General features: G+C 37.9%; 1 protein-coding gene across 4 annotated transcripts in view; it reads right to left on the bottom strand.

Moving 5' to 3' along the window:
• The window catches only part of RYK (receptor like tyrosine kinase), a 108,541-nt gene that overhangs the window by 80,071 nt on the left and 14,767 nt on the right, over positions 1-13,703 (bottom strand). For all 4 annotated transcript variants that reach the window (XM_024996382.2, XM_010801614.4, XM_024996392.2 and 1 more), the window contains exon 2: positions 1,719-1,840. In XM_024996382.2, coding sequence (XP_024852150.1) covers positions 1,719-1,840 — 122 coding nt within the window. The remainder of the gene's footprint in view (positions 1-1,718; positions 1,841-13,703) is intronic.

Below are 13,703 nucleotides of genomic sequence, written 5' to 3'. Positions count from 1 at the left end.
TATTTTAATGCACGTATATGTGTACATTTCTCTAATATACGTGTGAGCATATATAAAAATGTGGATATATGCATATTTACATAATCATTTCTACTTACCTAACTGACAAACAAATATACTTAAAATATTTAGCATTAAGCAGTGAACTGAAATAAGCACCTTATTCACTTTGTAAGGAGTGTTGGCTTATTGGTACCATCTTGGGAGAGGGATGGGAGAAAGAATTTGGCAACAGCAGTCAAAATTTTAATCATGAACATTCTCTGACCCAGTCATTTCACTTTCTGATCACAACGTACCATTCAGAAATAATGCCAAAAGTACACAAAAATTTCTGAACAAATTTAGACATTCTTAATATATATACACACACACATATACCTATATACATACATACACATTCACACACATATTTTTTCTATGATTCTATATTCATTAATAATAATGCTAGAAACAGCAACAAAAGATGACTACCAATTGTTTTTACCATCCCTTTACCATAAAATTTTTCTGCCAAATGAATGAAACTATTTGTAACAGGGAAGAGAAATGTTACTAAAAATCCATACGTCAATGAAGCACTTAACCATACATCATACATCCATACAATATCATATTATAAAGCCATTAAAGAGACTGAGTTAAATCTGTAATTAGAGAAGTGTAAAGTTGCCAAGACATAGTATCAGGTAGGGAAAAAATACTGTACAACACATGTATCAGATAATCCCCTTTTTGTTTAAAAAGGAAAAAGAAGTATGGTTTCAAGTATACCAAATTATAAACAATAATTATTTTTCTTGGTTCAGATGTACAAAGTCTGAAGAGTTCTTAAAACAACTCTGTAATAGTTGAATTTTCCCAATAACCATTATTGTTTTCTAAGAAGATAAAAAGATCTATATTAAAGGGGTCAGATTTAAATGACTTGCTTAAGAACGAACACCTCTTTGTAATACTTTTTAAAAAATAAACTCTACAATAGGTATTCTTATTTTAGTATAGCAAAAACTATTTTTCTTTCCCAAATAAAATCCTACTCAGAAGCTTATACATGAGGCTGACAAAAGAAACTGAAGTTGACCAGGGAAGGTGGACTCTACACTCAGCCTCTCATTCTTTGACTTAAGAGAAAACTTACCATGATAGAGGAGCCCAAACAGAGGAAATCTAAAGAATTCAGCAACATGTAAACCAGGCAAGAAGTTTGTTACAGTTAAAGAAGCTTAGCCAGCGCCAACACGAGTGCTTACACCTCCTGCACTTTACTTTCACTGCTTCTCCATAACTGGGAGAACTGTATCCAAGACCTCAAACATGTCTAAACCACCTATCTTACCAATTCCCAACCCCTCATTCATCTCTCTTCATCATAACAGCACAGTCATTAGCAGGTCCACCTGTCCCCTCTTCCAGCTAGAGCTACATCCTTGTTTGAAAAGCCTGAAAATAAGTGTTCGGTCGTAAGCTAGTCACATATATGACTAGCTTTCTTTTCATTTTCAAATGAAAGGCTACTTTCATTTTCAAGGATTTGAAAGTCTAGAGGAATGGGCTCAAGATTTAAAACACAATCTGAAAAGACCCAGTACTGCTACAGCCCACCCGCCACTGACCCTCTTGTGCAGCTGGCAGCCCACCCCTCAGATCCAGCCTCTGCCTCAGCCTCTGGGCCTGGGTGGTCCTGTCTTGGCCTCTTTGGTGGACCGCTCTCTTACCTTGGACTTTGCATGCCAAGTGAAGTGCAGGAAATTTGTCTCGCTGGGTACTAACAGGTTAAAGGATAGAGCGTAGTGACTAATAAGGTCATTTCTCACATAATAAAGTTCTGCATCAAGACCTAGGGAAAAAAAAAAAGAAAAAATTAAATGCCCCAAATACCCTCAAAAGCATTAACCATCAATACTTGAAATACTGATCATAACAGAGTAAAAGCACATCCCACCTGTGCTGCCTTATGAAGCAGGAAGAAGACTGGATTTTATCATTGCCAACAAAGATGAAGAAACTGAGACTCGGGACAATTAAGCACAGGGGTGCTGGAGCCAGAACCCTGGTTCTGAGAACCACCAATGCAACACATTTCCTTTTGGACAAAGACTTCTCAGATAAGTGCCTACAGACAAAAGCCCCTTTACCCTGCAAAACTGATGAGGATTTAGGAAAAGAGACAGGCACCTGGGGGGAAACATGAGTGTGAGTCAAGGCCCTAGCCAGAGATGATCTTGGCTTCCTTCAGTATGACGTGCTGGCCACTTGAACAGCATGTTACCAAGGTACACTCACCCCACTGCCACACAGACACACATCCTCTTCCAAATCTAAACTGCAAAGCAGAGAACACTACACTTTTCATATTCTCAGGACAGTCCTCTACACAAAGCAGATGCTCGGTAAACTCCTGTTAGACAAGTTAGCACCACAGATAAAAGGAGAAAATATCAAGATGCCTAAGAAATGCTAAAGATTTCAAATTTCAATCATTTCCACACCACTTTCTTGGCCAAGGTTACATCCAACCTCTAACATATATCACATTACTCAATTTTGTGATAACCCCTTCATTCTACTTGTATTAAATATTTTCTTTAAAATTAATTCAACTTTTAAATAAAAATTTAAAATGAAGATTTAATCACCATCTTAAGTAGAAACCCAGTAATTACTGAGAACAAAATACAACGTAACCAAAAAAAAAAATCAATTAAAAGGGGAAAAAACCTACCTACTAAATGCTAGCTAAACACTATTGCCTACACCAAGGCAGTGAGCCTAAGCGCAGCTCACTGTTTACAAAAAGGGAAGAAGAGGGTAACAGCAAGTGCTTGAGAGGGGTAAAAATATTAGAAGTTTTCTCCACAATATAATCCAAAAGAACTGAAAGAATAAAAGCAGGGAATCAGAGCTCTCAGTTGATTTACTATTATTTATAGTTGTGGCTAGGTGTCCCTCCAGTAACGGACGACACAGAGCCCACACATGGGAGGAAAATCCCATGGCCTCCTACAGGGAAGGCCAACCGGAATGTAAGTTCCCTATTGACTGGGCCTCATACCATGAGTTTACAACACCTTGTGGTGTGCAGAGAGGTCCAGGTGGGGCTCTCATACCTCCTAAGATACCCACTCCGGATTCTTGCCTGGGAAACCCCATGGACAAAGAAGCCTGGCAGCTACAGTCCATGCGGTCAAAGAGTCTGACATGACTGAGCAACACTTTCACTTTTCACAACCTAGGTTAAACAAACATCTCTTGGACTGGCCATGCAAACCATGAATCCAAAGAGAAAAACTGATGAAGTGGTCATCATTAAAATTAAAAACTTTGCTCCTCAAAAGATATTAAGAAAATAAAATTCAAGTCACAAACTGGGAGAAAATATTCACAACACATCTACCAAAAGGACTTATTTTTAGAATATGTCAAGATCTCTTATGAACCAAAAATTAAAAGACAACACAATTAAATAAAAAGGGAAAAGATGTGAACATACATTTTGTAAGAAAAGATATGTAAATAGACGATACGCATATAAAAAGGTGCGTACCTTTTTATATGCGTATAAAAAGGTGCTAACATTATTAGTCATCAGTGAAATACACATTAAAACCACAATGAGATATCATTTCCACTCAGAAGAATGACTAAATGTTGGCAAGGATGTGGAGCAAATGCAGCTCTCACACATGGCTAAGAATGGGACAACTTTGGAAAACTGGCAGTTTTCTTATAAAGCAAAGTGTACGTCTACTCAGATTCAGTCATTCCACTCCTAGATAATTAACCAAAAGAAATTAAAACATATGATTCCACAAAAAAACTCATATGTTAACATTGAGAGCACTCTTATTCAGAATAGCAAAAACTGAAAACAACAGAAATATCCCTCGGCAGATAGATAAATAACCAATTGTGTTATATTCATTCACACAATGGAATACTACTCAGCAATGAGAACAAACTGTTGAGACTTTGTAACAAGGGGTGACTCTAACAGACCACGAATCAAAGAAGCTGTACATCCTATATTAATTATTACTATAAAACGTTCTGTTGCTGCTGCTAAATCGCTTCAGTCGTGTCCGACTCTGTGCGACCCCAGAGACGGCAGGCCACCAGGCTCCTCCGTCCCTGGGATTCTCCAGGCAAGAACACTGGAGTGCGTTGCCATTTCCTTCTCCAACGCATGTAAGTGAAAAGTGAAAGTGAAGTCGCTCAGTTGTGTCCGACCCTCAGTGACCCCATGGACTGCAGCCTACCAAGCTCCTCTGTCCATGGGATTTTCCAGGCAAGAGTACTGGAGTGGGGTGCCATTTAGGAGCAGGCAAAACTAATTTGTGATGATAGAAATCAAATCACTGTGTTATTAAGGGAATTTCCTGGGGTGATGGAAATGTTCTGTATCTAACTAGGGTTATGATTACATAGGTGTATGTATTTTTCAAAACTCAACCAACGGTACATTTAAGATCTGCATGTTTCATTATATATAAAGTTCATCTAAACTTTTTTAAAGACGGAGAAAAAAAGACTCAACAATAGTTTTTACCTCTCTTTCCTAATCTCAAAAAGTCTTCATACCACAGAAAGTTACTAGCACCAACATAAAGTTTTAGAAAAAAATAATCATAAGTGATCAACAACTTCCAAATTTAAATTCCAAACATCATTCACAGGGAAATAAAGAAATCTGTTCCTAACAAATAACAGTTATAATTACTGGTAATAATAACAATGATGCGTAAATATTTGCGTTTTCCAGACACAGTTTAAAATGTTAAGAGCATCTAGTAAATTCAACTCCACACAAAGCTCCTTCCCAGTATCTTAGCTACCTCATTCACTGAGATACTGGAACCAGTTAATGAAATTTCTAAACACCCTTCTCCTGTGACTTATAATGCCAGACTCCCAATGTACGTGAGACTAACCCACTCTCAACGTGTTCTTCAATGTTCCTTTTATTCCCCAACTCCAATAACCTTTATCCATACCAAAGTAACCCATCTCTATGGACAGTGGAAATATATAAATTGCTTTACCTCCAAAATCTTGAACTGTAATTATCTCAATACTTCAGTAGCTCTTCAGTTCCTTCCCTTTATTGTTACAACAGCTGTTCTCTGGGCTCATAATACCTCCAGGGTCCATAATCCTCTTGTTTCTCCCACTTGATTATAGCAATCATTTCCTTGTTTTTTTCTTACTGACCTCAACCCCAATTACTGCCATTACTTTCTTACCAGTACCCTCAACTTTCTCCCACAGCTAAGACATGCATACCCCATCCTGCAAACACCCAATCCTGAACTGTTTTGACTCCCCTGTCCCTTGTCTTCTCTGGTGCTATAACTGAATGCTGCATAATCCTGGATGAAGGAATGCCCACCAATGAGAGTCACTATAAAACCATGCTTCTATGTTCAACAAATAAATATTTATAAGCTGTTGACAGTTTGGAGCCCTGTGATCCATATCTATAAACAATGGCCATCAAAATAAAAACTGAAATGTTAAAATTCACTACCCTAGATTTAGGTACTGAAACTGTAATACACTAATACTGTAAAACTGTAATACAACTGCAAACAGAGTTGCTGTTTCCTGATTCGATTTTGACAATTTGTTTTGAAATAGCCATTCTTTACTAAGGCAGTTATTCCTAGTTTGAAAGGATTTGAATTTCTTCAAAGAAGCCATTAAAATGAAGTTCAAATTTTCACCCATCAAATTAGTAAATCTAATTCTGTCATAAAACATATTCCTAAACATCAATTAGCATATCAGTGGTTAGGAAATTAAAATACCAGTACAACATATTAATAGAAACTGTGTCAGTTAACATTTGTATCTTCCCAGACATGGGGAACTAGAATAGCAGGTAAAGAACTATAACTTTCAGTGGAAAAGGAAAAGACCCTCACTCAGTTCAGCTACTGCCAGGCAGGAGTCCCGCTCGGCCCTATTTTAAGAAAGCTAAAACAGTGAAAAAGGGAACTAAAAATAAGCATCCGCACAAAAGGTTCTCTCCTCAGAGGAGCACCAGCAGTCTCTGTGTGGTTCCTAGGCCCAGGAAGCTGCACGCTCCCTTAGGCCCAACTTGATGGCAGCACCACCAGCTTAGAAAGCAGCTCTCATCTGCACTACCTCAAAACCATGCAAGCCAGTGATTTCCATCCTATTATTTTTTATCATCTTTAACTCTCTTCTGAAACTGCCTCAGCCACCCTAAGTGGTCTGACCAAGCTGTTCAAGTTATCCCATAAGGTACCAATTATGCTTTTATTAGTACTTGGTTTGAAAATTGCAGAGGTCTTGAATGGTTTACCCTTAACCTTATTTTTCCCATAATTCCTGTTATTTTTAATGATTTCAAAATCTTAAAGGTTTTTGTTTGTTTGTTAGGAATGCATTTGATGTTGGAAGAGAAATGCTTATATTCTTTCAATACAATACTGAATGTTAGATAGGGTGTGCAAGCAAGCAATTTGTGAACATTTATCAATGATTTATAAATGTTTATACTTTAACCCAGTAAATCCAATTCTAAAAACTCATCCTTAGAAGACCAAATATAGACACAAACATTTATGCACATATATTAATCAAAATTATATTTAAAACTGAAGAAAAGTAACAATATAAATTACCACTAACAGAGCAATGATCAATAAACTATAATCCATCCCTAACAGAGAACAAGTTTTCAACAATTTCTCTTTCTTTGGAGGAGAGAGATGGTGTTCCAAGCCACAGTACCCTTTAGTCAAATCTCTCCCTGCTCACCCACGAGACATACTGAAATTCCCCTTTGAAGACAGGTTTTAACGACTAAAAAAATTACTGGAAAGGACTATGAAGGCATCAATAAGACTATATAAATAAATTTTAACAAATTGAGTTTTGCTTATAATCACATTAAATAAGGACAGGACTATGATTTACTATACATAGTAAATTTTAAATATGTCTGTCATTTATAATGGGTCTCCATTATGTGTGTTCCATTTTCTCAAAAAAGAAAATAAATACCAAAAAATATGAACAGTAATTGATTTTAAATGGTAAATTATGGGTTATGCTTTTATCCTTTTTCTTTTATTTTTCATAAGAGTTAAACTGGGAAAATTAAAAATTAGTTTTCAAAATCAGGTTTAAAGAAATATTCATTCAGCTGCAGCAATTCACTAAACAAAAACCCAATTACTGTCTAAAATAATATATGAAGGCCAGTAAAAGCTAGAGGAAAAAGCCCTCAAACGACAAAATTCAATTAAAAAATCACATTGGTAGAGATAATATCTTTGATATATTAAGATTAACACAGTAATAACAAATTGCTGCTGCTGCTGCTAAGTCACTTCAGTCGTGTCCGACTCTGTGCGACCCCAGAGACGGCAGCCCACCAGGCTCCCCCGTCCCTGGGATTCTCCAGGCAAGAACACTGGAGTGGGTTGCCATTTCCTTCTCCAATGCATGAAAGTGAAAAGTCAAAGTGAAGTCGCTCAGTCATGTCCCACTCTTCATGACCCCATGGACTGCAGCCCACCAGGCTCCTCCATCCATGGGATTCTCCAGGCAAGAGTACTGGAGTGGGTTGCCATTGCCTTCTCCAATAACAAATTACTAATGACTAAAACACCTTTCCGTCAACTTTCCCTTAAAATAGCCAACCAAAAGGTTGTCATTGTTGTTGTTTAGTCACTAAGTCGTGTCTAACTCTTTGTGACCCATAGACTGTAGCCCACCAGGCTCCCCTGTCCATGGGATTTCCCAGGCAAGAATACTGAAGTGGGTTGCCATTTCCTTCTCCAAGGGATCTCCCAACTCAGGGATCAAACCCACATCTCCTGCATTGGCAGGCAGATTCTTTACCATTGAGCCACCAGCGAAGCCCCAACCAAAAGGTAAAATTTGGAAAAGCATTACAAACTGAAAAATATCAAAGCTCAGAATTTCACCATTCAACAGTGACAATGAGGCTGAAATGAGAAGAAAATCCTTGAACCACCCAGGCTCACTGTCTGAATAAGGGTAACCCAGGAAATCCCAAGATGATAGGTTTCAGGGGAATCAGAAATGCGCCAAGAATTATATTCCCAGAGAAATTCTCATCATGTGCAAAGACAACAGATTCTCAAAAAAATACCAATTACGTATCCTTCTCCATAAAAGTCACTCCAAAACATACTGAAAAGTTAATAACACTTTTATTTTTAACATAAGATAATCATTTTATACTGAGAAAAGGTTTATCATGAGTAATAATTCTAGTATAATAATTATGAATATAGCTCTAAATCAAAATGTAGAATCCAAAAAATCCCTAAATATTAGAAATTCAAAAAGAACCCAATGTAATCAATTTCCCCAAAATAACAGAAATATGAGGAGAATCCAATATATGTTTAATCATGTTACGAAACTATCAGCCTATGACTGATCTTAGCATGTAGATATGTGTATCTCCATCCACAATTAATATGGGGGAGTGGACACATAGACACATCAAGACCATACTTTTAAAGGAAATTCAATTCTTCCAAAGCAACCATAGGAGATTTAGAAAAAAGTGATCAGCTATAAGGAAAAGCACAGTTTGTAAAGTAGAAAACATATAGTCCACAACCTGACTACAGGCAAGGACACAGAGAGGGAGGGAAAATATAACATTATAGATTCTGATGTACCATCTATCTCAAAGAGTTACCTATATTCTAAGATTTCAACTGCATAAAGAAAAATGAGAACATGGAAAAATGCTGGAAAGATATTTACCAAAGACTCCCAATGCATAGTTAAATAATGTGTACTTTTCTTCTTTTTTATAGTTCTGTATACTTTCCAAATGGCGTATGTTTTTATTCAGATAATCAGGCAATAGTTAGAAAAATAAAAAGAATTTTAAACAAACTGATTTTTAGAAAAAGATGAAATCTGTAAAGACTATCATACATGTATTCCTGAATGTAATCTTTATTCCTTCCTTCCCCATCATGCTCAAAACAATTTTTAAGAAAGAGAAAAGTAATAGACAATTGAAGACAGGATCTAGATAATCTACTCCTTTCTAATTGCTACTGCTAATCGCTAGTGTTTCAAGTATGACATAACAATTAAATGCAGTCTCAAAGCAGGGCCAGCAGATGGCAGGATTTATCATTATCTGGGAGTGGTGCTGTAGGTTCTGCAGAGAAGTGGGCAGTGAAGAATGGTTAGAGAGGCAGTGAAGGAAACCATTTATTCAGTGATGCTTTACTCAGCCAGCTGTGCACAAGCCAGGGAAAGGGCAACTTTAAGAGACCAGGAAACAGCTTGGTTCCAGTAGAAGGGATTGACTACAGCAATCCCTTCAACACCCTGATCACAGCAAGGATGCTCCAAGGGCTGAGAAAAGAACCAAGTCCAAATTGGCCATTTCAATGAGTGCCTATTTAGAAAAGCACCAGCACAGTCACAAGTAATAAGTGAGGGAAAAAAAAAATCATAGTAATGTTAATATCCTCTGGGATAAAGGGAGGGAAGTAATGAAAACAAGTCACTGAGGATCATCTTACAACTCAGTGACTCCAACAACCCTAACGGGTCAAAGGTCCTATAAGTAAATCTCATTGATATAAAAAGAGAAGAGGATGCTGAGTCACTGTCCCAGGGCAAAACAATCAAAAATCAAAGTAACAAATGAAGGATATAATGCATGATAAAAGCTGGTCCCCTAATGAACAACCCAGAAAGGAAATTAAGAAAACAACTCCAATCAATTAAATTAGGAGATGAAAGTTTTATACACTGAAAACTACAAAACTACTGAAATTAAAGAAGACCTAAATAAATGGAAAGACATCCCATCTTCATGCACTGAAAGACTTATTATTACTATTTTTAAGGTAGCAATACTACCCAAAGGGATATATCAGTGCAATCCCTATCAAAGTTGTAACTGCCCTTTTTGCAGAAAACAGAAAAGCAGATTCTCAAATTAATATGGAAATGTAAGTGGCCTCAAACAGCCAAAAGAGTCTTGAAAAAGAACACAGTTGAGTTACGTTTTCCAACTGCAAAACTTACAACAAAGCCAGAGAAACCTAAACAGTGTGGTAATAACGTAATGACAGATATCTAGACTGATGGAAGAAAACTGAGAGTCCAGAAATAAGCCTATATATTTCTAGCCAATTGACTTTTTTCCTTAGTTTTTTTTTTTTTTAATGGATTATAGTTGACTTACAATGCTTTGTTAGTTTCAGGTATATGGCAGTAATTCAGTTATACATTCATTCTTTTTTAGATTCTTTTCTCATATAGATTATCTGAGAATATTGAGTAGAATTCCCTGTGCTATACAGTAGGTCCTTGTTGCTTATCTATCTTTTTGATTAATTTTTACACAGCTTAAGTGCAATAGTTAAAATGTTTAAAGTTTTACACAATGGAGTACTACTCAGCCATTAAAAAGAATACATTTGAATCAGTTCTAATGAGGTGGATGAAACTGGAGCCTATTATACAGAGTGAAGTGAGCCAGAAGGAAAAACACCAAAACAGTATACTAAGGCATATGTATGGAATTTAGAAAGATGGTAACAATAACCCTGTGTACGAGACAGCAAAAGAGACACTGATGTATAGAACAGTCTTATGGAGTCTGTGGGAGAGGGAGAGGCTGGGAAGATTTGGGAGAATGGCATTGAAACATGTAAAATATCATGTATGAAACGAGTTTCCAGTCCAGGTTCAATGCACGATACTGGATGCTTGGGGCCAGTGCACTGGGACGACCCAGAGGGATGGTATGGGGAGGGAGGAGGGAAGAGGGTTCAGGATGGGGAACACATATATACCTGTGGCGGATTCATTTTGATATTTGGCAAAACTAATACAATTTTGTAAAGTTTAAAAATAAAATAAAATTGTAGTTGGAGAAAAAATAAATAAATAAATAAAGTTTTAAAGTTTTACACAATTGATGCAGGTATAATCAGGCCTTTGATACAAAATATTGTGCAACCAGAGATATCGGTCACTTAGCAGTTATTGCTTCTTCCCAATCAGCATAAAAGACTTAGCCAATTAATGTAGAATTTAAGGAACCAGTAAAACACTAATTTTAAACAAACTACAAAAATATCTTCCAATGAAATTGGCAATGTTTCTCTATGCAACTTTTAAAAGGGAAAATGTGTTCTGTAGGGTAAATTTAGGTTTCTTGGCGCAGTGTTTCAATCATGTATAAACATTGGCTCCATTAGCTAGTACTAGAACAGAACAAAACCCATAGTTATTTTAACCATCATCAAAAGTGGTACTCAGTTCCTCAGGAACTATATGGTAAAGGATGTGTTATGATGCATGGCAAAGAAACAACAGACAGGAGGGAGTGGGGCACAAGGGCAGACCTGGGAAACCTTGCAAGGCCAAGGCTGTTCATGACCTCAACATCCACCTGATGTCCAAGTAGACATCTAGCCTACTGATTATTGTTAAGTGTGCCAAGACCACTTAATGGGGAAAGAAGAGCCTCTTTAACAGATGCTGCTGCGACAACTGGATATCCATATGCAAAAAGAATGAAATTACCTCATCCATATATAAAGACTAACTCAAAATAAATCAACAACCTAAATATAACACCTAACCGCTGGATCATGGAAAAAGCAAGAGAGTTCCAGAAAAACATCTATTTCTGCTTTATTGACTATGCCAAAGCCTTTGACTGTGTGGATCACAATAAATTGTGGAAAATTCTTCAAGAGATGGGACTACCAGACCACCTGACCTGCCTCTTGAGGTCTGTATGCAGGTCAGGAAGCAACAGTTAGAACTGGACATGGAACAACAGACTGGTTCCAAATAGGAAAAGGAGTACGTCAAGGCTGTATACTGTCACCCTGCTTATTTAACTTATATACAGAGTACATCATGAGAAACACTGGACTGGAAGAAGCACAAGCTGGAATCAAGATTGCCAGGAGAAATATCAATAACCTCAGATATGCAGATGACACCACCCTTATGGCAGAAAGTGAAGAGGAACTCAAAAGCCTCTTGATGAAAGTGAAAGTGGAGAGTGAACAAGTTGGCTTAAAGCTCAACATTCAGAAAAAGAAGATCATGGCATCCGGTCCCATCACTTCATGGGAAATAGATGGGGAAACAGTGGAAACAGTGTCAGACTTTATTTTTCTGGGCTCCAAAATCACTGCAGATGGTGACTGCAGCCATGAAATTAAAAGACACTTACTCCTTGGAAGGAAAGTTATGACCAACCTAGATAGCATATTCAAAAGCAGACACATTACTTTGCCAACAAAGGTTCGTCTAGTGAAGGCTATGGTTTTTCCTGTGGTCATGTATGGATGTGAGTTGGACTGTGAAGAAGGCTGAGCGCCGAAGAATTGATGCTTTTGAACTGTGGTGTTGGAGAAGCCTCTTGAGAGTCCCTTGGACTGCAAGGAGATCCAACCAGTCCATTCTGAAGGAGATCAGCCCTGGGATTTCTTTGGAAGGAATGATGCTAAAGCTGAAACTCCAGTACTTTGGCCACCTCATGTGAAGAGTTGACTCACTGGAAAAGACTCTGATGCTGGGAGGGATTGGGGGCAGGAGGAGAAGGGGACGACAGAGGATGAGATGGCTAGATGGCACCACAGACTCGATGGACGTGAGTCTGAGTGAATTCCAGGAATTGGTGATGGATAGGGAGGCCTGGTGTGCTGTGATTCATGGGGTCGCAAAGAGTCTCGGACATGACTGAGTGACTGAACTGAACTGAACTGAAAACTATAAAACTCTTAGAAAAAAATATAGGGATAAAATTTTATGACCTTGGATTTAGCAATGGATTCTTAAATATGGCACTAAAAGCAAGACTAACAGAAGAAAAATAGATAAATTGGACTTCATAAAACCCTCTGTACATCCAAAGCCATTATCAAGGTGAAGACAACCTAGAAAATGGAGGAAAATGTTGCAAATCATATATCTGATAAGGGTCTAGTGTCCACAATATATAAAGAACTCTTACAACCCAACAACAAAAAGACAATTTAAAAATGGGCAAGGGGGACTTCCCTGGTAGTCCAGTGGTTGAGAATCCACCTTCTAACCAGAGGACGCTGGGTCGATTCCCAGTCGGTGAATTAAGATCCCACATAGGGTGGAACAGGCTTCCCTGGTGGCTCAGAGGGTGAAGCGTCTGCCTACAATGCAGGAGAACCACGCTCAATCCCTGGGTTGGGAAGATCCCCTGGAGAAGGAGATGGCACCCCACTCCAGTACTCTTGCCTGGAAAATCCCATAGACTGAGAAGCCTGGTAGGCTACAGTCCACGGGGTCGCAAAGAGTCGGACACGACTGAGCAACTTCAATTCATGGGGTGGGACAACTAAGCCCACACACCACAACTAGAGAGAAGCCTGCATGCCACAACGAAGATCCCGTGCCCCGCAACACAGATCCTGTGTGCTGCAACTGAGACTCCATGAAGCCAAATAAATAAATATTTTTTTTAAATGGGCAGAGGACCTGAATAGACATTTCTCCAAAGAAAACACACAAACAGCCAACAAACATATGAATATCATTTGTCATGAGGGAAATACAGATCAAAACTACAATGAGGTATCCCTTTACACTCACTAGGATAGCTTTAATTACAAAACAAACAGAAAACTGCAAGCGTTAGCAAGGATATGGAGAAGTTG

Source organism: Bos taurus, chromosome 1 (assembly GCF_002263795.3).
Source record: "Bos taurus isolate L1 Dominette 01449 registration number 42190680 breed Hereford chromosome 1, ARS-UCD2.0, whole genome shotgun sequence".
Classification (NCBI taxonomy): Eukaryota; Metazoa; Chordata; class Mammalia; order Artiodactyla; family Bovidae; genus Bos; species Bos taurus.
Note: the sequence above shows the minus strand (reverse complement) of the source record. Positions and strands in the feature narration are given on the sequence as shown.